The sequence below is a fragment of the Tympanuchus pallidicinctus genome, unplaced genomic scaffold (genome assembly GCF_026119805.1).
Source record: "Tympanuchus pallidicinctus isolate F22 unplaced genomic scaffold, pur_lepc_1.0 scaffold11, whole genome shotgun sequence".
Classification (NCBI taxonomy): Eukaryota; Metazoa; Chordata; class Aves; order Galliformes; family Phasianidae; genus Tympanuchus; species Tympanuchus pallidicinctus.
The window spans coordinates 1,406,876-1,429,066 of NW_026294627.1; the positions used below are offsets into that span (position 1 = coordinate 1,406,876).

General features: G+C 45.9%; 2 protein-coding genes across 4 annotated transcripts in view; both read right to left on the reverse strand.

Annotated features, from left to right (window-relative positions):
- Positions 1-14,899, reverse strand: part of INTS4 (integrator complex subunit 4) — a 33,640-nt gene extending 18,741 nt beyond the window's left edge. The window contains exons 1-11 of one of the 2 annotated variants that reach the window (XM_052669533.1): positions 14,775-14,899; positions 13,410-13,604; positions 9,483-9,600; positions 8,827-8,933; positions 8,140-8,325; positions 6,653-6,703; positions 5,486-5,574; positions 5,108-5,228; positions 4,566-4,637; positions 3,800-3,974; positions 1,431-1,636 (exon numbers count right to left, since the gene is read on the reverse strand). In XM_052669533.1, coding sequence (XP_052525493.1) covers positions 1,431-1,636; positions 3,800-3,974; positions 4,566-4,637; positions 5,108-5,228; positions 5,486-5,574; positions 6,653-6,703; positions 8,140-8,325; positions 8,827-8,933; positions 9,483-9,600; positions 13,410-13,604; positions 14,775-14,828 — 1,374 coding nt within the window. In that variant the 5' untranslated portion in view covers positions 14,829-14,899. Of the gene's footprint in view, positions 1-1,430; positions 1,637-3,799; positions 3,975-4,565; positions 4,638-5,107; positions 5,229-5,485; positions 5,575-6,652; positions 6,704-8,139; positions 8,326-8,826; positions 8,934-9,482; positions 9,601-13,409; positions 13,605-14,735 lie in introns of both variants that reach the window. The other variant, XM_052669525.1, reaches the window with a different exon arrangement.
- Positions 14,900-16,188: 1,289 nt separating this feature from the next.
- On the reverse strand, positions 16,189-20,631 carry KCTD14 (potassium channel tetramerization domain containing 14). Of its 2 annotated transcripts, XR_008203206.1 has the most exons (3): positions 20,411-20,631; positions 17,230-18,109; positions 16,189-16,690 (listed from the first exon to the last, which is right to left on the reverse strand). XR_008203206.1 is itself a non-coding variant. In XM_052670357.1 (2 exons), the coding sequence occupies exons 1-2, from the start codon at positions 20,468-20,470 to the stop codon at positions 17,438-17,440; spliced, it is 732 nt and encodes a 243-aa protein (XP_052526317.1). In that variant the 5' UTR covers positions 20,471-20,631; the 3' UTR covers positions 16,189-17,437. The 2 variants fall into 2 exon arrangements, 1 of the variants encoding a protein (XP_052526317.1); XM_052670357.1 differs by having other exon boundaries at positions 16,189-18,109.
- Between the last annotated feature and the right edge of the window lie 1,560 nt (positions 20,632-22,191).

Below are 22,191 nucleotides of genomic sequence, written 5' to 3' on the forward strand. Positions count from 1 at the left end.
AAGCATAATTTGCTAAATATCAACAGCACATTCATTACTGTCTTCCACAAAAAGAACGAACAGCCCCCTTCGCAGAGGCTCTTCAACGACAGCCAACATACACAAACAAAGGAGGGAAACGCAGCGGTTACGCTCATCTGGTCCTTATTTTGGTGCTGCAAGGCAGGCTGTCACTGAGTGAGACGACGTGCTCTGAAGGCTGATGCAGTGGCTGGGGAAATAAAATAATCCAGGTGTGTTACATGGACTGCTGGGAAGGGAGAACGGAGATGAGCAAGGCAGAAGACTACCATGGGCCAAAGAGGCGTCCAAGGTGACAGGAAGTGAGAACCACAACACCACGACATGCAGAACGCGATGCTTGGTGAAAAAAGCAAGGAGCAGTTGATAGTTATTCAGGTAAAGGAAAAGCAGATGAACGAAAACAAAAGTTACCATCACCATTAACAATTCAGACACCAAAGTTCATGCTGCTCTCCTAAATCCTTTGTTTTGGTGTCAAAAGTTGGATTTTACTGCTGATACAGAAAGCAAGTAAGCAAGCACCTTCCTGAACCAAGCACAGTGAAAATGTGATAATTCTCATATTTCAGCTATCGTAACATAGACGACAAATCATAACAAAAACATAAAAAGGAACACCAGTGTAACTGCCCTACACGTTTATACCTTAATGCAGAGGTCCCCAAGTGAAACAAATATGAAATAGATGCACAAATAACAGAGGCACCCAACACTCATTGCTGTGTTTTCAATCTGAGGTCGTATCGTACAGCTCTTGTTACAGACAGATAAGCAGATTATCAGAGAACCATAGAATGGCTTGAGTTGGAACGGACCATCAAGCTCTAACTCCCCTGCTGCAGGCAGGGCTGCCAACCTCCATATCTAATACTAGACCAGGCTGCCCGAGGCCCCATCCAACATAGCCTTAGTTTGCTTTATCCTGGAGCACAACTGAGGAATGTCACTGTAGCACAGGGTCAAGCAAATAGTGGGTAAAGAGACACACAGAATGCATTTTGAGTACCATCCAAGGCTGAGATACTGTCCCAAAGAAGCAGAGATTTGTCTACCACGTGCAGCTGGGAACTGGCTGAGATCGTGATGGTCAGGAAACGCCAAAACTATTCCAAGGAGTGCGCTAGAAATCAAGGGCTGGAAGAGTAGAGAGAGATCTCAGACCAGTGTCCTGGCTCCATTCAGTGAACAAAAGGTACAACTGAAGTGGTAGGACAAAGAAAATTAAGTTGTATTCAACGTGAAACATCACAAACGTGGACCAGAAAATGAGACAGAAGGAAATCCACGTGACACACCAGCAGTTAGCAAGGACAGCGAGCCTTTAATCTGAATATCATTTATTAAAAAAAACAACAACACAAAGAAAAAGCAAGAATGTAATGTTTCCCCCCTTGGGAAGGCCTTACCTCCAGAACAGCTAACACAGTATCCAGCTGGTCCTCCCGCAGCGTGATATTGTTGGAAATTTTCCTCATCGTGTGTATTGACTGCAACCTGACCTCCTCAATTTCATCATTAAACATGTCCACCAAAAAATCCAGGCATTTTTCCGCAAAAGAAGGTGAGGACTGAGCCAGCATGCACAGGGCCTCCACTGCAGCAATCCGCACCTCTATTAGGAGAGGGGGAAATCAGGCATTAGTGCTGTTTAAGAGGACGTGCCACCAACAGCCAGGCCCTGTAGCGGTGGAGCACTGGGCTAAGGACAGCAGCTCACAGAATGGCCTGGGGTGAAAAGGACCACAATCATCATCTTGTTTCAACCCCCTGCTGTGTGCAGGGCTGCCAACCACCAGACCAAGCTGCCCAGAGCCACATCCATCCAGCTAATAAATGTTATGCATTTCATGGCACGTTTTGCAAGCGTAGCCGTAACTGTGGTACCTTAAGCAAGCTAATTTAGATAATTAAACTGCTCTCTTCATTCTTCCAGACATTTTAATTGCTAAGAGCATTCACTGCATTTTTAAGTAGCCACGTAGCACTTTGTGAATTGCTGAAAAGCCCAAGAGTACCAGTGTGTTACCAGCACACAAAATGAGCTTTCCCTGCTTCCTGACTTCCTCACAAGAAAGGACAAAGGTGTGCCCTAATTATCAAAATGACTCATAATTCAAGCAAAAGTAAAAATAAACAGAGGCATCCAGAGAATATTTCTGCTGTAAACCATAGTAGGAATTGAAAGAAGACCCAAATATAACAGACTTGCATGAAGATTCTTCCCCCCACAGCCATTCCTGCTAGCTTCCATAACATTCATGTGCTGGGATCATAAAAGGGAAGATTAATTAGACGTCTTGCAAACATTGTTTAAAACATACTTCTACTTTTCATTCAAATTAGCTCATCTTGCAAACATTCATTTCAACTTGCGTGTAACGTTTAGGCCTATTGTTCTTAAAGAACATTTTGATTCCTGATGATTCTGATTAAGCAGAGAAATGCAAACACAGTGAGCCTTCCACTTCCACAGAACAAAGCCCGTGTCACAACGCTGAGTCTCCATGGTCATTAAGACCACGGTGCTGTTAGAGGCATTAGAGAAGAAAAAACCCCAAGAAAACATTTGCCAATAGTGCATTCATGAGCTGACACATTCATTTAGATTGAAGTTACAGGATGGAATTGAAGAAACGAAGCAGCACCGTGGGTAAGGAAGAATACAGCTCAGCAGTATTTAAAATACCACCGTGGAGACATACGTACACTCTTCAGAGTTCTGGTTATTTTCCACATCTGCCCATTTTACTGACATTCCCCAATAATCAAACTGGAGAATGCTTCACAGACAATGGATTGAGCCACTGTCAGGCAGAAAGAAACAAGGCTGCGTGCTCGAGCTTCAGGGAGAGTTCAGCTATTGGGAAAACGTGGTTTAATTTGCAGGAGTCACAGAATAATAAATCAACTTTTACACTACAGTTTACAGAGATAGTTTTGTTATGGTGTTTTTCTGCTGACTTCTTTACTGCCATCCTTCCAGCAAGGTTTAAAATTGAATTCAGGAACGACATTAGAGCTGCACCTCTTCACGGCTCTCAATAGCTTTTGCAAACCTTTGCTCTACACACAGGAAAGCTGAGCCAGAAAAGGCTGAACACAAACATTCCTGAGATCATCAGCACAGTCAGTGCTACAGCCATGCTCAGAAGCTGAAGAATGCTTGTGTTCCATTTTGACACTCATAATTTCCCCTGTTTAAAAGAGCAGGCCAGATATAATCTGCTAGAATGGGTGAGACAAAGGCCTCCACATCCATCACAGCAAGACCTGGTGCAACAGCACCACAGAGCAGGTAAATGTGATGGTGAAATGCAGGCATTTCCATTCAAGAAACAGAGCTACAACAACATGACGTAAACAAGCCCTCATCTGAAATCTATGTATCTGAAAACACATGAATCCAGTCATTAATTTTCAAGTATAACATGTTCCAACTGCCCAAGAACATTCATGCCAGCAGGGACCAAGAGGAGCTTGGCCTATGCAGCCCCCTGTGAGATGGAACTTGTCTTTTACTTCATTAGGAAAGCCAGACCTGATGAGAAGCAACTAATTAACCCAAAGTACCACTAGCTCGGAAGAAATGGGCATTAGTTGGCTAGGCACAACCTGAGATTGGAATTTGTAAGAAAACTTGTGTTCATTGGATTCTGAAACATCTTGAAGGACGTGGTGTGCCTCCCAACACAAAGGTTCTAACCTCCTGACCCCCAAACAGACAGAAGGCCCCTCCATACATCCCAAGCAATTCAGTCACCGCATTAACACTTACCATACATTTCATCTTCCAGACCGTGAACAAAGGCTCCACAAGCTCCTGATTCAATCAGGTTCACAGCACCTGTATCGATTTCTTCTTTGGGAGCATCATCTCCCCATTTTCTGCCACTTGAGAACTCCCCAGAGCTGTAGAGCTCCTTGGCTCGCTCGTGCGCCGTGCGCTTCCTCTGCCCAAATACATTTCTCACAGTTACAACCATGGGAAACATGAAAGGTGACTGATCAGAACAGTAAATGGTTTTCTGAATTTTAAAACAGGCATAGATGGAAGCTCTTGCCTCCTTACTATTTTGTAGGCCTGAGAAACTGAATGTAATACCTTCAGAAAGTTGCTTCAGGAAGGAGTTTTACTGAAAAGCTTTTTGCACAAGGGCCCCATTCTCCAGCTACTCACTGCTCCTAAGATGGGAGATGACTACCAGAGAGCTCTTGCAGGATGCTGCAATAGGATGCCAGCTTTCTGTACACAATAAAGCTTAGAGCCAAATGGCCGTCAGAGGAACGCAAACATTTACCTCTCATCCACAAAACCTGAATGGCCTCAAGCTCTTCATTACAGGGCTCAGTTAATGAAATCTAAAACTGGCAATTGCTTCACTGACTTTAATCTAACAGAAAACCTGTCATCATCAATTAACTCTCAGCAGCCCTGAGGCAAGGACGTGCTAAGCAAACAGGCTCTGCATTTCCACACCTGTTGTGTGATTTGAGTACTCTACACACAGCCAAAACAACTCGAGCACTGAGTGTTTACGCACCCGCAGATCTGACATGAGCTTCTTGTCAAGGGTCTGCTCTAAGAAATGGGAGCTCACTTGTTGCATAGAACCCTAAAGAGAAAAAGAAACACATCCATCAAAAGGAAGCAAGAGGATTACTCTAAATTCCACCACACAATTTCTGGGTATATCCCAACTCAGGGCCTGACAATATTTGTCCTTTCTAATAGCTTCACATGGTGCTCAACACTCAAACTCTACATCAGAGTTTGCTGAGGATTATCAGAACAGCTTATTTTCTCACTGAATCTAATACAGATTTTACTGGGTTCAGTTGTTAAAACGTGCTGGGGGGCAGTTATTCCAAGTACTTGTTTTCAGGGATACCAACCCTGCAATCTCAAGGAGGGAATCACCACGGAGTTCAGCCGAGAGAAACAAAGCCAACACCCCACACTCAGCTTTTCTCCTGCTTCGAATTCTGACATGAATTGATTTGAGCAGTTTCTAAATTCCTCCCCATTTCTTTTTAAAGAGTTAAGTAGTGCAACGTGAACCCCTCAGAGAAGGATGAGACTTACCAATAACTTGGCAGCTTGTACTCTCACAACCCAGGAACCATCGCTAACCATGTGACAAATTTTTCCAAACGCATCATCAACCAACCGAATCTCTTCATTAGAAGAAGGAATGGGGACAATGCTAGCAGACAAAAAAAAGTCAGTCAGTTTGCTGGCTTCATCCAGCATGGCATAAAACTAAGAGCTACGCTGAATTCCCATCAACACACAGTAAGCATCAGGAACAAAAACTTAATCGAATGAATGCATTCTCATCAAGTGTCAGCAGCTGGTACACAGCATTCCTCTAACTGCTTCTCCTGAGGCTTTCTGGCACAAAACACCCAGGATTAAGATACTGCAGTGGCACCGTTGAGTCCCTCTGTGTACAGCACATACCTTTCAGGGTACAGTTGACTGAGGACCCAAATTAGCTGAACTGCAGCACTGCGCACTTGTTCATAATCGTCTGCCAACAGCTTGCAAGCCTGAAAGATTTGCAGCCAATATAATCAATTTCCACTGATTTATGATCCTTAGCATATATCAGTTCAGATCATAAATAAGGATAAATTAAATCTTCCCTCCTACTAACAAGTATTTCCAAGTTTGATCATCCTAATGAAGACTGTTAATCAAATGAGGTATAGCTCCAAAACTGCCTGTATTCTGCAGGCAACACAAAGCATGAACATTTCCTAAGAGTAATCTGATACAGCCTGCAGCTCTGCAACCTTTTTGCCAGGACAAAGGGTGATGGATTTGAACTAAAACAGCAGAGATTTAGAGCAGATGCAAGGAAGAAGTTCTTTACTATGTGGGTGGTGAGGCACTGGCCCAAAGAAGCTGGGGATGCCCCATCCCTGGGCAATGTTCAAGGCCAGGCTGGATGAGGCTTTGAGCAACCTGATTAGCAAAAGATGTTCTGGTCCATGACAGGGGATTTGCAATGAGATGATGGTCTCTCAAGTTTCTTTCCAGTCTACACCACTCCATGATTCTGTAACAAACAGCCACAGAATCGTAGAATCATGAAGGTTGGAAAAGACCTTCAAGATCAAAAAGTCCAGCCCCACTCCCACCACTGACCACATCCACACAGTTCTTGAACACCTCCAGGGACAGTGCCTCCACCACCTCTCTGGGCAGCCTGTGCCAGTGCCTGATAACTCCTCCAGAGACCAGACTTCTCCTAATACCCAGCCTGAACCTCTCCTGGCACAACTTGAGGCCATTCCCTCTCACGTAACACCCTCCAATGCACAAGGATTTAACACTGAGATTGCAAGATGACAGTAAGAATTATGCAATGCCTTGCTCTTCCTATGCTCATCTCCCCCCAGCAAACAATCAGTTTCAGTCACAGCACACACATTAGTGCACTCGAAGTTGTAAAGCTCATTTTTATTTGCTGCCATGTGGCACTGCAAAGAACACACAGCATGCACATAGAATGCCCTCCCTCTGTTCAGAGCCTTCCACCTCTCGAAGCACAACGTCCCAGAATCCTGAAAAGCAAAGTATGCAAACCAACACAAAATAAATAGAACAAAAATGAGGTTTTACCTGACCATAAATGGCCTGCTGCAGCTTCAGTCCTCTCTCATGAAGCTGAAGCTATGGGGGAAAAACCAGAACAACAAAAGAAAGAAACAACAATGAAATCAAACGATGGTTTTAAATAACACACAATAAGTTTTCATCACTGTTTTTCCTGCTTTGCATAAAATTAATTGCATTTCTCAACTGTTATTGTAATTCAGCTGTTTCTCAAGCTTGGCTTTATCTTAAAGAAAACCTTGACTTCAGTGTAACCTTAAACTTCACAGCCACTTACACTTTGATTGCTTAGGAAAATACAGTTCATATGAACACTCCGCCCATTCTCTCAGCCTTCAAGCAATTTTTCAGCACTGGCCAGTTTCAACCACTCCCTGAGACATGGACCCAAAAGCAGCACCACCAGTGCATTTTCACAGCCAGAGGAACAGCAAAACCTGCCCTACTAAACACTCCTAACATAAACAAACAACACAGTAGCAAGGAAAACTGTGATTAAAAACCTTAGGAACAGTTAGGGACCCTGAATTCATTCAGGATGCTTCCAAGCTCCAAACTAAAGCAAAACAGCTGACATTGTAGTGAAACTATTAAATTGAAGGTCATAAATCTTGCTATGGATTTGATTCAGTGTCACTGCAGAAATGGTGGCAGGTGTAAGAAGTTCTGTGAAAAAAAAGAAAGCATCAAAATGGAATGAAAATGAAGGATGAGTGCAGCCTCCAGCAGAGGGAGATCCCAGACAGACTCACACACAATCTGATCCTCTCTAATGCATCTTGTTTCCTTCTTCACAGTTCAATGGTGTCAATTCAAATACCTTTGATCACCACCAGGTTAGATGGGGTAACTCTATAAACTTTAAGAGTAGCAGAGAAAGTGCTACACCCCCATACAGTTCTTAATGCACTGTCTATGCTTCTATTGCTGCAAAGCTAGAAAGTTCTGAATTTGCTGAATCCCACATGAAAATCAGTAACCAAAACATTGCCAAAAAAAAAAGAAAAGCACACAAGTTTTCAGATTTAAACACACAAGGTTTCCTGTCACAATCAGTGTTCTATTAAATCCTGAAGTAAAAGGGGCTTATTATTGTGGCAACCAACCCTGAATCAGGAAATGCAGACTTCTCACTAGACCTTACCTGCAATCATAACACGATATCCCAAATTAAAAAGCTTCTTCAGCTACAGCAGAAGCAGATCTCATTGAATCACAGAATTGCTCAGGGTGGAAAAGACCTTCATCATCAAGTCCAACTGCAACCTAACCATACTACCTTAACATATCATTATGAATCCCTCTGAGATCTCATGAACTTCTTCTATTCATAACTTACCTTATTTCTCCAAGTAATTTTGATATGTTAAACTGGCACTAGTTTAGCATATGGACTAGCTCTAGTCCAAACCTCTCTGGATTAATTTGCACATCCTTCCCATCTTTCTTATCAAACCCCAAACAATTTCTTCCATCACACCAGCACTCCTTACCATGGCTTTTATAGCTGCTGTTCTAACACGAGGGTCCTGGTCATTAAAATGATCTCCTATGATCTTCTGGACATCTTTGGCAGCCTGGCTTTCAGCTTCTTTTGCAACACCTTTTTCCACTGGTCCAAGACAGCCAATTAACTGAAGACACTTATTTCTTACACCGTGGGAAGAATCTGTCAGGTGCTATGGGACACAAGAGAAGAAAAGATCTAACTGGGTTTTTTAATTGTTCTTTCCTCTCTTCAAAACAGCCAGAGTAAAATTCCCAGCAATTATGAAATGTTAATATTTTAGTAGAACAAGATTAAGTAAATACTGACAACGTACTTTTTCCTCCGGCAGAGATAAATATTTAAACAGATTATTAACACATTTGCTTAATGCTTTCTATCAATAACTTATTAACAGGAAGAGTGTTTCTAAATAACAGCTACAGAAAGCAGACATGCTTACAAAAGCATACGAAGGAAGAGGCAGTAACTGAGAGAGCAGTGAATCCAGTGTTGTTTACAGACTTGTCAACTGCACCCAGTGCTGTGCTCACAACGCATTTGGTTACAAGTTGCTCTCCTTCAAAATTTAGTACCTTGAGCTCTCTCCCAAAACAGACTGAATCCAAATTCAGCATGAAGAGCACAGCTTTGCCCTTCAGCAGTACTGATGTCCTCAGGGAGGCAGCCTTACCTTGCAAGCCACCTCCACCAGCCTCATCCTGACAGATGGGTTCTCTGGGAGCTTTGTGCCAATCACCAGCAGGGTGTCCAGCAGCTGAGCAAGGACTTGGTGAGACTCTGCAAAACAAAGCAGGGAAAGGTTATGCACCTCTTTGCTGAGCTCCAGAACCACAGAATCACTCTGGTTGGAAGGTCCTCCTGGAGCCTTTTCCTTCAGAGAAGAAAAGAAGCCCAGTTTCCTTGGCTTCTCCTTGCAGATAACATACTAAAGCCACCAATCACCTTGGTACCAGGCCAGGCTGGATGGGGTTTAGTTCCAGATCTGGAGGCTGGTAGACCTGACTGCAGCAGGGGGATTGGAGCTTGATGATCTTTGAGGTCCCTTCCAACCCAAGCCATTTATGATTCACCTGTCACTAAGTGATACTAAAATAAAATTAAACTTCATCAAGAACCTACAAGCAGTGAATATAAAACAGAAAATAAAAATGGACTTCAATGAAGACACAAACAGAATCACCTGTACTTCACTGTCTATTAGAAAACCAATGTTACTACACTAATGCCCTGATGAGCTGCTTTGCAGTACAATAAGGAAAAACACTGCTCCTAACAAGATTCCACTTCAAGCAAGGCCTGAAAGGCATCTGAAAAAACTCAACTTACTCTCATTCTGAAGTGTGTTGATGGCATCATCCACAATGCAGTCTGGGGAAAATCCTGGAGTCTTCGATAACAAACCCAGCAAGGAAGCAATCTTCAGTCTTACAGAAGCATCATTCTCCTGGAAGGAAGCAACAGATATGAGGTGGAAGTTTTTCCCACAGTGGGTGGTGAGACTTGAAACAGGTTGCCCAAGGAGGCTGTGGATGCCCCATCCCTGCAGGCATTCAAGGCCAGGCTGGATGTGGCTCTGGGCAGCCTGGGCTGCTGGTTGGTGACCCTGCACACAGCAGGGGATTGGAACTGGATGAGCATTGTGGTCCTTTTCAACCCAGGCAATTCTATTATTCTCTCATTTTTCAGCTGGGAGAGCAAAACACTCTGCAGGGAGGCAGGATCCACTCACATTTCAGCACAAGGGACCAAACTTTGCCATAAGGTTCCTTCCTCCTCTATGCTCCACCTTGCAGTAAGTCGATCACACCAAAATGTTCCTCTTGCAGCTTCCACTACACTACAAATTAACTCTTTTACCTCTTAATTTCTGAGTAATTACTCACTACTGTTTGAAAATAAAAGTTTAAATAATCAGAGTTTCAGGATTCTGAAAAACTCCCTGTTAATGTTCCTATCCTGTAAGTGAAAATAAACAAATGGGAGGATTTTAGAAGATGAACTGACACTGATGGTCTTTGGATTTCAGCTAAACGTTGGGGTCCATAGCCTAGAGAAAAAGTTCACAGCAAGGAGGAATCCTGCTAGAACGATATAAAGCAAACAAACCCAAGGCAGCAAGGTTAAAAATAAATAAATAGGAGCACATGTTAGCTGGATACATCTCTAAATGCTGTCACAGGTGGTGATTACATAAATAAAATTAATGATGATTTGTGAAGCTTAAGTTCTTTAAGAATTCATGTATTTTGAAGGGCTGTAAATAGGAGTATTCCACAGATCTGTGCACTCAGCACTTCCAGTCCTAATGGGGAGCCCTCTTCCATCCTCACATTGCCAAGGATACCCAACAGAAGGCAGAAGGACACAAAGGAGTCTGGATTTTACACTCAGCTCTCTCCAATGCACCTCTGTATTCAGCACTGCAATTCTGCACCTCTCATCACAGCAACGACACCTTTCAACAGCGTTTAGGAGAGACTCCAAGAGCAGCAGCAGGCCCCTAAGTCACTGCATCTCTAACCCCTCAACCCAACAACCCTCAACAGTTGGAAGAGCCCTCTGGGATCCGTTCAGGCACTGTCTGATGGCACACCATTTCTGCCAGCAACAACCAGCTCATTCTGTGCCACCAGCCCAGAGACAATGATCCAACTGTCAGCAAACTGTCAGAAAAGTGTAGGGAAAGAGGAAGCGGCAGATGATTTTTCTGATGCTTTTCAGAGGGCAGATCCCAAACTGTCCTGTTTGCCCATCATATTGTAAAGGAAACAAGGAACAACAACAACAGTCAGTCACACTCCAACAACAAATACAGAGACTGATGAAACCCTTACAGCTCTAGCATCAATTCAAAGCCTTTCAGTACTTAAGGGGAGCCTACAAACAGGAGGGGAGTCAGCTCTTGGAAAGGGGAGATGACAGCAGGACAAGGGGAAATGGTTTGAAGTTAAGGGAGGGAAGATTTGGGTTGGACGTCAGGGGGAAGTTCTTTAGAGAGTGGTGAGGCGCTGAACAGCTGCTCAGAGGTTGCAGATGCCCCGTCCATCCCTGGAGGTGTTCAAGGCCAGGTTGGATGGGGCCCTGGGCAGCCTGGTCTAGTATTAGATATGGTGGTTGGTGGCCCTGGATGCTGAAGGGGGGGTTGGAGCTTGATGATCCTTGAGGTCCTTTCCAACCCAAGCCATTCTATGAAAGTAGAGAAGATCCAATTGAAAAGAAAAGAAAGAATAGCAGAAGGACATTTACAAGAAATAGCACATATCTCTGTTAGCAACAATCAAATTTGAGTTATCAAGTGAAGGATCAATATCTGGACAGCATAAAGCATCTATTCTTTTGTCTTGTTGTTCAGAATTTTTTGTTGGTTGAAGAAAAAAAAAAAAAAGTCTACCACTTCTGTTTTTCAGCAGTGTCATTTAGAAGTGGTCTGCATTGTAAGCTATAGCTAAAAAATTTCCGTACTCTTAAAAGAAATTAAGCAGGATTTAGATAAAGTTGAGCCAGCTTTGGACAACTGGGTTACTTGGAAAACTTCTTGTCATGCCATCTGCTCCTTGTTAAGCTAATGCAAACTAATCATGCAGATCACCTGCAGGAATCATGGAATCATTAAAGTTGGAAAAGACCTCTAAGATCACCAAGTCCTGTCCCACCATGCCCACTGACCACGTAATAGAATCACAGAATCACAAGGTTGGAAACGACCAACAAGATCATCCAGTCCAACCGTCTCCTCATCACCACTGCCACCACAAGCACCAAACCACATCTCGTAGCTCCTCATCCAGACGCCTCTTGAACACTGCCAGGGACGGCGACTCCACCACCTCCCTGGGCAGCCATTCCAGTGCCTGACCACTCTCTGAGAGAAGTTTTTCCTTATATCCAATCTAAACCTCCTCTGGTACAACTTGCGGCCATTGCCCCGTATGCTGCTCGTTGCCTGGGAGAAGAGACCAAATCCCTCTTCACCACAACCTTCCTTCAGGAGGTTGTAGAGTGCAATGAGGTCTCCCCTGAGCCTCCTCTTCTCCAGACTGAACAATCCCAGCTCCTCATAAGACTTGTGCTCCAGACCCCTCACCAGTTTTGCTGCCCTTCTCTGGACACGCTCCAGGACTTCAACATCTTTCCTGTAGTGAGAAGCACAAAACTGAACACAGTACTCGAGGTGCAGCCTCAGCAATGCTGAGCACAGGGGATGCTCACCTCCCTGCTCCTGCTGGCCACACTATTTCTAATGCAGGCCAGGATGCTGTTGGCCCTCTTGGCCACCTGGGCACACTGTTGGCTCATGTTCAGCCAAGCACCAACCAACACCCCCAGATCCTTCTCTTCTTCACACTCATCCAGCCACTCATCCCCTATAAGCCTATAACGCTGCATGGGGTTGTTGTGGCCAAAGTGCAGAACCCGACACTTGGCCTTGCTGAACCTCATCCCATTCACCTCAGCCCAGCGGTTCAGCCTGTCTAAATCCCTCTGAAGGGCCACCCTACCCTCAGGCAGATCGACACCACCTCCCAGCTTGGTGTCATCTGCAAACTTGCTGAGAGTGCACTCAATCCCCTCATCAAGGTCATCAATAAAGATATTAAACAAGATGGACCCCAGCACTGACCCCTGGGGTACACCACTTGAAACGGGTCGCCAGCTGCACTTCACTCCATTCACCACTACCTGCTGGGCACAACCCTGTAGCCAGTTCCTTACCCAAAGAAGTGTATATCTGTTCAGACCACGGGCAGCCAGTTTCCCCAGAAGAAGCCTGTGAGGGACAGTGTCAAAGGCTTTGCTGAAGTCTAGGAAGACTACATCAACAGCCCTTCCCTCATCTATCAGACTAGTCACCCAGTCACAGACGTCCCTCAGTGCCACATCTCCTCCATGGCTTTTGAACGCCTCCAGGGACAGTGATTCCACCACATCTCTGGGCAGCCTGTGCCATTACATAAGCACACTTTCAGGGATTTTTTTCTAATATCCTACCTGAACCTCCCCTAGTGCAACTTGAGGCCATTACCTCCTGGCTCACTTCCCTGTCACCGAGTCCTGAAACTGCTAAAACCAAGTGACATGAGCTGCAACCACACAGGTGAAGGACTACAACCACTCACTGTCCTCACACAACACTGTTGGCAACTGAGACAGCAACACAGGAAACAGCAGCTTCCCATCCTACCTCCAACCGTATCCCAAGACAAAAGGTCAGAATGGGGTTTCTGGCAGATCTTTGGCTCTCAGCTTCATTACCTTATAATAATGCTCCAGCAGGATTCGGACAACCCCTTCCACGCTTTCCACTTCCACAGGCTTCCTGGCAAACTGCAGCAGGTACTGCAAGGCATCTGCAGGCGAGGTGGCTTTACACAGGTCGACGTGGAGCGCTGCTGACTTGCTGGGCTTGGTCAGCCGCAGTTTCTTAGCAGACAGGTCCTCATGCTGCTGCTGTGGGCCAGAGACAGAGCAACACAATTCAGAAACACCATGCAAATCCTTATCAGAGCAAACTGCTTCCCACAAAGGCAGCCCGAGGGAGTTCCTGCACCCCACCGCAGACACCGCCCTTCCCCTTGCCTGTCACAGAACAGTATCTATTCTGGAAGCACATTCCATAGAATCATTAAATGGCCAGGGTTGGAAAAGACCTCAAAAATCATGAAGCTCCAACCCCCCTGCAAGGCTGCCAACTTCCATATTTAATAATACACCAAGCTGCCCAGGGCCCCATCCAACCTGGCCTTGAACACCTCCAGGAATGGGGCATCCACAGTCTTTCTGAGCAGCTGTTTGAGCACCTCACCGCTCTCTCTGTAAAGAATTTCACCCTGACATTCAACCTCAATCTTCCCTCCTTCAACTTCAAACCATTTCCCCTTGTCCTGCTGTTGTCTACCCTTTCAAAGAGTTAATTCCCATCCTCTTTGTAGGCTCCCTTTAGGCACTGAAAGGCTGCAATGAGGTCACCCCACAGCCTTCTTTTCTCCAGGCTGAATGAGCCCAGCTCCCTCAGCCTGTCTTCTGTCTTCATAGGGGAGGTGCTCCAGCCTTCCAATCCTCTTTGTGGCTCTCCTCTGGACCCTCTCCAACAGCTCCCTGTCTTCTTTGTACTGGGGGCTGCAGACCTGAACACAGTACTCCAAATGGGGCCTCACAAGAGCAGAGTAGAGCAGGGCAATCACCTCCCTGTCCCTGCTGGCCACCCCTCTTCTGATGAGCCCAGGATCCCATTTGCTTTCCGAGCTGCAAGAACACACTGTGGGCTCACGCTCTGTTTTTCAACCATCAGGACCCCCAGGTTGTTCTCTGCAAGGCTAGATTTCCCAGCCCAGTGGGACAGCTCCCACCCTCAGGTGAGCACTACATCTCCTCAAGTTGCTCTGCCCCTTTCAACCCCTTCTTCTGCACCTCCCAGCTGTCCTCTCCCTCCCCGAGCTGAGGCCACCACATCCCCCGCATCTCCCCCAAGGCCTGCAGTAACCCGCCCCAAACCTGAGGCAGCCCCAACGCACCCCTTATCCCAGGAAGCCACACCTGGGTTAGGCCCCAGGCTGCTACCACCGCCCTTTCCGCACTCACCGGGATCACCCTACAGAGCTCGGAGCTCTCCTCGCTCACCTGGACCACCTTGGTGAACTCCTCGTACACCCGCTTCTTCAGGTGCGCCGCCATGTCGCGGCCGCCCTACGCGCCCCTCCCCCCGCCGCCAAACCATAGAGTCGCCTTCTCGTGACGTAGCGAACGGAGAGTACTCTCTTTCCCGCTGGAGGTTCCGCTCTATGGTCAGGAGGTCTGGGCTGGGAGGCCTCCTGTTGCCATGGGAACGCGCGCTGCGTTCAAGATGGCGGCTGCGGCCTGCTCCGCCTCGGGGTTGGTGTCGTCACCCAGCAGGTGCGCTGGAGCTCGATTTTCCTCATCAATACGCGCCGTACGGAGCCGAGTGTCAGCAGCTCCGACGGGGGATGCCATCACACAAACCCCAGCGAGTCTGCTCAGCTGCGGGTTTATTATTTAATATTATGTGTGAGAAGTGCTGGTGTCTCCCTCAGGTTTTTCCCAGTGCCCAGTAAAAGATAACGCAAAACCACAGGGACACACAAAGAAGAGCCATCCCTCCTCTTCCCAGTTACAACAAAATTCTTCATCGTGTCACAGAACCATTAAGGATAGAAAAGACCTCTAGGATCCCCAAGCCCACCCCCATCCCAGCCCCCCATGCCCACTGACCACGTCCCTCAGTGCCACATCCCACCTGAGCACCTCCAGCACCAGTGACCACTCGTACGCTCCCAGCTCCTCTAAAGATCATGTGCTCCAACTCCCCTGCAATGAACAGGGACACTTACAGCTCCACCAGGTTACTCACAGCCCCGTCCAGCCTGACCCCGTGTGTCTCCGGGACATTAAAGGCAAGCTTTGCATTGGACACAGCCAAACACATAATGCAGCCTTCACGTGTGTCTCCTTCAAGGAGAGGGGAAAGGGGGGCAGCACCACCAAATAGCCCCTGTGACAAGTATCTGTCTAGAGGCAGTTAGAAATACAGCATGTAAGATAGCCAGGGATAGCTGCACGTGGACATCTTAGGGATATAATGATCTGTGAAGGGATTGGAGTATAAAGCTTTTCAACTTGTCTATCAGTGTCACCAGTATCAGCTAAAAAATCATAGAATCATAGAATATTCCGAGCTGAAAGGAGCATAAGGATCATCGAGTCCAGCTCCTGGCTCCACACAGCACCACCCAAAGACAGAATCATAGAATCATAGAATCACCAAGGTTGGAAAAGATCTAAAAGCTCATCCAGTCCAACCGTTCACCTATTCCCAATAGCTCCCACTAAACCACGTCCCTCAACACAACATCCAGCCTTTCCTTGAACACCCCCAGGGTCGGTGACTCCACCACCTCCCTGGGCATCCATTCCAGTGCCTGACCACCCTTTCTGAAAAGTAATACTTCCTCATGTCCAGATCAGACCATTTGAAAGCATTGTAGAGGAAATACATCCATGATCAAATTAGCTGTGATGACTTGAACATCCCAGAGTTATTAAAACCATCTTAATGGCCGTCTCCAGTAAAAAAGTACAAGACAAACAAACAAAATACCAACTTTGGAATGCTCAGATTTTTTAAACACAGTGTAGGAACCAACTCGTGTTCTGTTAAGAATCGCCTCTGGGCCCCAGGCTTTCACTTCAGTAGCATTTCCTTCCAGTCAAATCACAGGGGGGTTTCCCTAAATTTATACATTTAAAAATAGTGTTGTTATTACAATGAATAGCACAAGATGAAAGATTGAAATAGGGTGACATGAGAGAGAAGTATGGTTCTTTAGGTTACATCTCATCAGCGATTTTTACTTCTTCTTCATAAAATTGTAGAATCCCCAGTTCGAAGGGGCCCATAAAAGATACATTCATAAGATCATTAAAGATCCAAATCTCAGTTGAGCAAGTATTTACACAGCTTTCAGGGATTCCACTTGAAATGGTGCAGATGCAATTTTTTTTCATCAGAGAGGTCATGCCTGGCAATACATGAGAAACGTAAGTGAAGCATTAATCAGAAGAAAGCTTTTATGTATTCCCCTCGTTTCTCTCAACAATAGTTCAAAATCTGATCTGTTGCTTTTCAAAGATGTTTTTTTTTTCAACATTGCAGCTGTGAGCTAGCATTTAAAGGTTAGTCTCTGTGCTTTATGGACAGACCATTGTCTGTCTTTACCTAGAATAAATCTGTGAACCAGACTGCTGCACTCCATACAGCAGATCCTAACTTATGAGAAGTATTCACAGTGAGGAGAAGGCTCTGAGGACAGCAGGTTAGGGTGAATGGGCTCTGTAGCTCTCAGTATTTACAACTCAAAATAAGGCAGAGTAGGAGACCTGTCCACGTGCTGCTCCTAACCCTACTAGCAACTCTGGACTCTGAGGTAGCAATTTGTTCCAGTTTCTAGTGAGAGACCAACTTCCCATGTCCACAAGACACATTGGGACATACTCATTTCTCTTAGGTTGAGTGCAGTTTGCTCAACTTCAGGTCTGGCTCCCAGTTCAAAACACATACCTTGAAAATTGTACACTTAACTGTTAATGCCCAACAAAACAGTGGCTCTCAAATGTTCTTTAATTTGGCAAACCACCAAAGAAGAGACTTTTATGGGCCCACGCGTTTCTTCCTGTCCCTCCAGTAGTCCAGGGCTTAATCTCCACAGCCCAAGTTAGTTTGTTTTGATAACTGGTTTCTTCCACTCTCCATCAAGAAAGGCACTTTGCTACCACCAGGTGAACCGGATTATGTGGAAGAAATCCTGGGATTTGAAGCGAAACCCTTTTTCAGCACCGTGAGCATGTAAGGAGATTTCGTACCCTTTGTCTTTCACGTCCATTTGAATGCAATCCAGTAAATCATAAATAGTTGGAGCTGCCTTCCAGGGGCCAAATTTCACCACGGATTTTTTATCCATATCCAAGCTGTTCAAGGCATCCTGACACCTGGCCACGTCTTCCTCCGTTTTGACAACACATATGATGACGCTGGAATAGCGGGACGCGACCGCTTCAGCCCGTGCGATGCGGATCATCAGCTCCACGTTCTCACTGTAGCTGGGCACACGGGCCAGGAACTGCTTCCTTGCCACACGTTCCCCAAAAATCTGAGGGGAGTCCTCCAGCTGCTTGATTAAGGGTTCAATGTCGTAGAACAAAGCCTCCTTGTAGACATCCTGGATGCACTGGGTGGGCACCTGGTTACTGCGCAGATATTCCAAGATGTATTTGAAGTAGGTCCCCGGCCTGTCAATGAAGATCCTCCCTTTGGAGTCTGTCCTGAGTTTGTGCTGGCCGGTGAACATCTCTGCCAGCTTGGAACCGGGGTGTTTCTTCAAGGTGCTCAGCGTTGTCGTGTACATCTCCCCGCCGACGTTCAGCTCCACAATTGGTGGCAACTACAGATGTCACAAGGGGAGAAAAACCACACATGTAAGACATTGGAGGTTGCCAACACGGAAGAATCAAGGAAAAAATACAATTGCAACTGGGAGCTCTCGTGGCAGTGTAAAAAGCAGGATGAGTCATAGAATCACCAAGGTTGGAAAAGACCTACAAGATCATCCAGTCCGACCATCCACCAATCGCCAATACTTTGCACTAAACCACGTCCCTCAACACAACATCTAAATGTTCTTTGAACACCTCCAGGGTCGGTGACTCTACCACCTCCCTGGGCAGCCCATTCCAGTGCTTGTCCACCCTCCCATGGAGGACAGGTGAGAATATCTACACCACACATCACGTATTGCTAAAAGCAGACGCAGGATATTTATATTTGGCCCTCGTACCCAGATCAGCAGAAGCATGGATATTTTTGAATGGATTCATTTTCACCAAACCTTTAGGACTTAGGAAAGGGTCATTTTGCTGATATCTGAGGTGCAGCGCAATATCTGTTTAACTGTGCATTTGATAGGAAGTAAAGAGAATCATAGAATTATAGAATCATAGAACGGCTTCTATGGGCTGGAAGGGACCTCAAAGATCATCTTGTTCCAGTTCCTTTTTTTGCAGGCAGGGTTGCTGATCACTAGATCAAGCACGAGATCACACTGCTCAGGATCCCATCTAGCCTGGCCTTGAACACCTGCAGGGACAGGGCAAAATAGTTTGTGCAACTGATGTGGATTTAAGAACTAAGATTCAATATTTGGATTTTTACCTCTATTTATTTTATTTCACTGTGCATTAATGCCACTGCTATTTGAAACAGGAGAGGCCTGAATGCCCAGAGAGCTGAACCTGGAGTCACTTCTGACAACATTCCTGACTTATTTCACTGCTGAAGAATTTTAACAGCCATCTTTGCATTTTTGTAGCACTTGGGAGGGCAGGAGGAGAAGGAAGAAATGAGGCAGTTCTTTTCCCTCCCTCTGCCAGTCCAGTAATGCAAGTCATATGCCTGGCCAGGACCGCACCTGTACTGGGAAGGCTTGAGTCAATAAACAACCCTTTTCTCCAGGAGCTCACCTGCTCTTTCTTGGATCTGATCACACAGCGATCTGCTTCAGTGCTACCAGTCACATGCTTCAGCGTGTACCTAAGAGCTTAGCTGGATCCAGCCTGTGGTGCCCTGTGGGTACCTACCCACAGGATGAGATGACATGAGCTGATCTCACTGTTACACCAGGACAAAGGGGAGGCTCCTGCTGCCCTCTCCCCTGTCTTTCCTTGTCCCTGCTTCTTACTTTGTGCCAGCTCTGTTTCTCCTTCATTTTAGCAAACTGAAGTGGCTCGCAGCGGATTTAACTAGCACCAGAGCTAGCAAAATGAGGGGACAGGAACAGACAACTCATAGCAGAGGGAGATTATGTCTTTTAAATGACAGCAAGCTGTAAGGTTTAGCAGCAATGAGTTCACAGTGTAGGGAAACCAGGACACAACAGGAGATTCAGGACAAAGACCCAGCTGGAGAATTGCTTTGCTCTAATGTAGGTGGCTTCATCTCCAGGGCAATTATTTGCACCAGGGCCAAGAGAACATAAAAGGATTCTGTCTGACAGTATGTAGTGTAAAGAGCATGGCCCAAAGCTGTTTCTGTAGCAAAGCCTAGCAGTTAGAAAATCTGCCATTAGCCCAAGTGATAACAACAGCTTCTCCTGTCAGGCATCGTTTGTCAGGAGCGTCTCACGCTTTTGAGCCTCTTTCTTTAAGATGGAAGGTCAAGGCAAACCAGTTAGTAATAGGTCCAGGGAGGGGAAAGTAAAGCATTGTCTGATTTCTGCTCAGTAAAAGGCCCCTTGTCTTGTGGTTAACACTGATTTTCCTTAAAGCTCGAAAAACCACTGCTCTCACCTGCTAATTCTGCACATCTTAAGCACCGAGCAAATTACTCATCATTGGAGACCACTGAAAAACCCCTGAATACACAGAGGGCTTTTACTCAGGGATCTGGCAAATTAAAGTTAACATCAAATGAATTACACAGTCTGCAAAGGAGAAAAATAACCAGTGAGGTTGTTTGGTGTCGCTTTGTGTGCCTCCAAGGGACATTGCCTTGCTTTAACCAGGCTGGTGCAAACAGTTTGGAGTCAAACACAGCTTTTCACCTAGAATTCCCGCCTTGCTCACACATCTGACGTGCCCCTGTGCCTTCAAAGTATCAGATGGACGCAAAAGAATGCTGTAACTAACCCAAAGGGGATGCTCTGATCCCAGAAGAAGGGGCCATGCCCCCAAACCTGCCCTGTACTCACCATATGCTGGCTGCCAGTGACCTGTTTCCCGATGGGCTTGTGCTCCGAGGAAATGCTCATCTCTCCTCGTTGTGCTCCAGCCCTCTTTTCAGCGGATTCTCCTTCAGTGGGTCAGGCTCTTGCCCAACTGCTGCCCCTCAAACTCGAGATTGCCCCACGCACAGCACGGGCTGCAGGTCTGGCCAGAGGGGAGGGAGCAGCACGGAAGCGGAACTGTTTGCTCCTTAGTTTTCTGGCAATCAGCAAGCAGCAGCAGGGCGGATTTGGGCTGGCTGCCATCACACATTCACCTGCAGATGTCAGAGCTGAATCAGCCCTTCCAAAGGAGGCCCAGCTTTCCTGAGGAATCCCACAGCCTCTGCCTGAGTTGGATCAAAACCTGTACACACTTTTGGTGCTTGTTAGTGTTTGCATGCTGCTCTTCTAATGATGGATGTCCCAAACCATCTCACTGATCCCACCGTTGTGCCTGACAGTGTCAGAGCAGGGTGCTGGCCATAAAGCAAAGTGATGTTATTTTCTTCATTGCCAATGCAGTCTCCAGGCTCAGAGTAATTTGTGCAGGGTAAATAAAACCAGTCCTGAATCTCCACTGGTACAAAACCATGAGGGCTTTGGGGCATACAAAGATTTCCCTGTCAGCTTCTCTTTCAGCTTACTTGTGTGCTTTTTCTTTTTTTTTTTCCAGTTTTATCTGTTGGTCTCATGAAAAATGTTATCTGCTCAACCAGCCTTGCTGTCTTTCATTTCAGGCTGCTTCCTTTACCAGCAACAAAAGGGAAAAAGGGAATCAGTGTTGTGGTTTAAGCCCCAGGTGGCTGAGCACCCACTGGGAGTTAGAACTCATGGACTGAGATAGAATTATTTACTAAGATAGAGAAAAGGATAATAATTATGACAAATATTTATATATATGAATGTATTTAACAAGTGATGCACAAGCAATTGCTCACCATTCCCCAACTGGTGCCCAGCTAGAAGAAGAGAGCGAGATCAACTCCCACCCCCTTCACACACATGATATATAATATCATCATAATATCATATAATATGGAATATCCCTTTGGCCAGTTTAAGTCGTCCCTCCTAGTTCTGTTCTCTCCCAGTTCCTTAGGCCCTTCACTGAGAATGGCCTTGGCTCTGTTCAACCTCATTAGCAGCAACTATAAACATTGGTGTGTCATCAGCATTGCTTTTCTCCTAGAAACAAAACACAGCATCATACAAAGAAAACAGTTCAATCCCAGCTGAAACCAAGACATGCTTCCAAATCATCAAGACTGGAAAAGACCTCTAAGATCATCTAGTACAAGCCCAACCCATGCCCACCATGCCCACTATGTCCCTCAGTACCACATCTCCACAGTTCTTGAGCACCTCCAGGGAAGTTATTGCACCACCTCCCTAAGCAGCCTCTTCCAGTACTTGGTATTTTTTTTCTGGGAAGAAATTTTTCCTAATATCCAACCTGCAGCAACTTAAGGCCATCACCTCTCTTTCTATCGCTTTTATTGGATCTCCACCTCACCACTACTTGCTTTCAGGGATTTGCTGAGCAACAAGGTCTCCCCTGAGCCTCCTCTTTTCCAGACTGAACCATCCCAATTCCCTCATCCGCTCCCCGTAAGACTGTGCTCCCGACCTTTCACAGGCCAGCTGCTCTTCTTCAGACACATCTTTAAAAATGAACACTTATTGGAAAAAAAGCTGGAAGATCTGAGTGCTCTTAGTCTTTAATTCCTGCAAATCTCATTCATTCATCTTACTCATCCAAAAGTGTC

Bases quoted from the DNA above. Each gene is read 5' to 3' on its own strand.
- KCTD14 (XM_052670357.1), bottom strand. From the start codon at position 20,470: ATGAGCATTTCCTCGGAGCACAAGCCCATCGGGAAACAGGTCACTGGC. The intron at 18,110-20,410 runs GTGAGTACAGGG...TGACATCTGTAG, and splicing joins TCACTGGCAGCCAGCATATG to TTGCCACCAATTGTGGAGCT.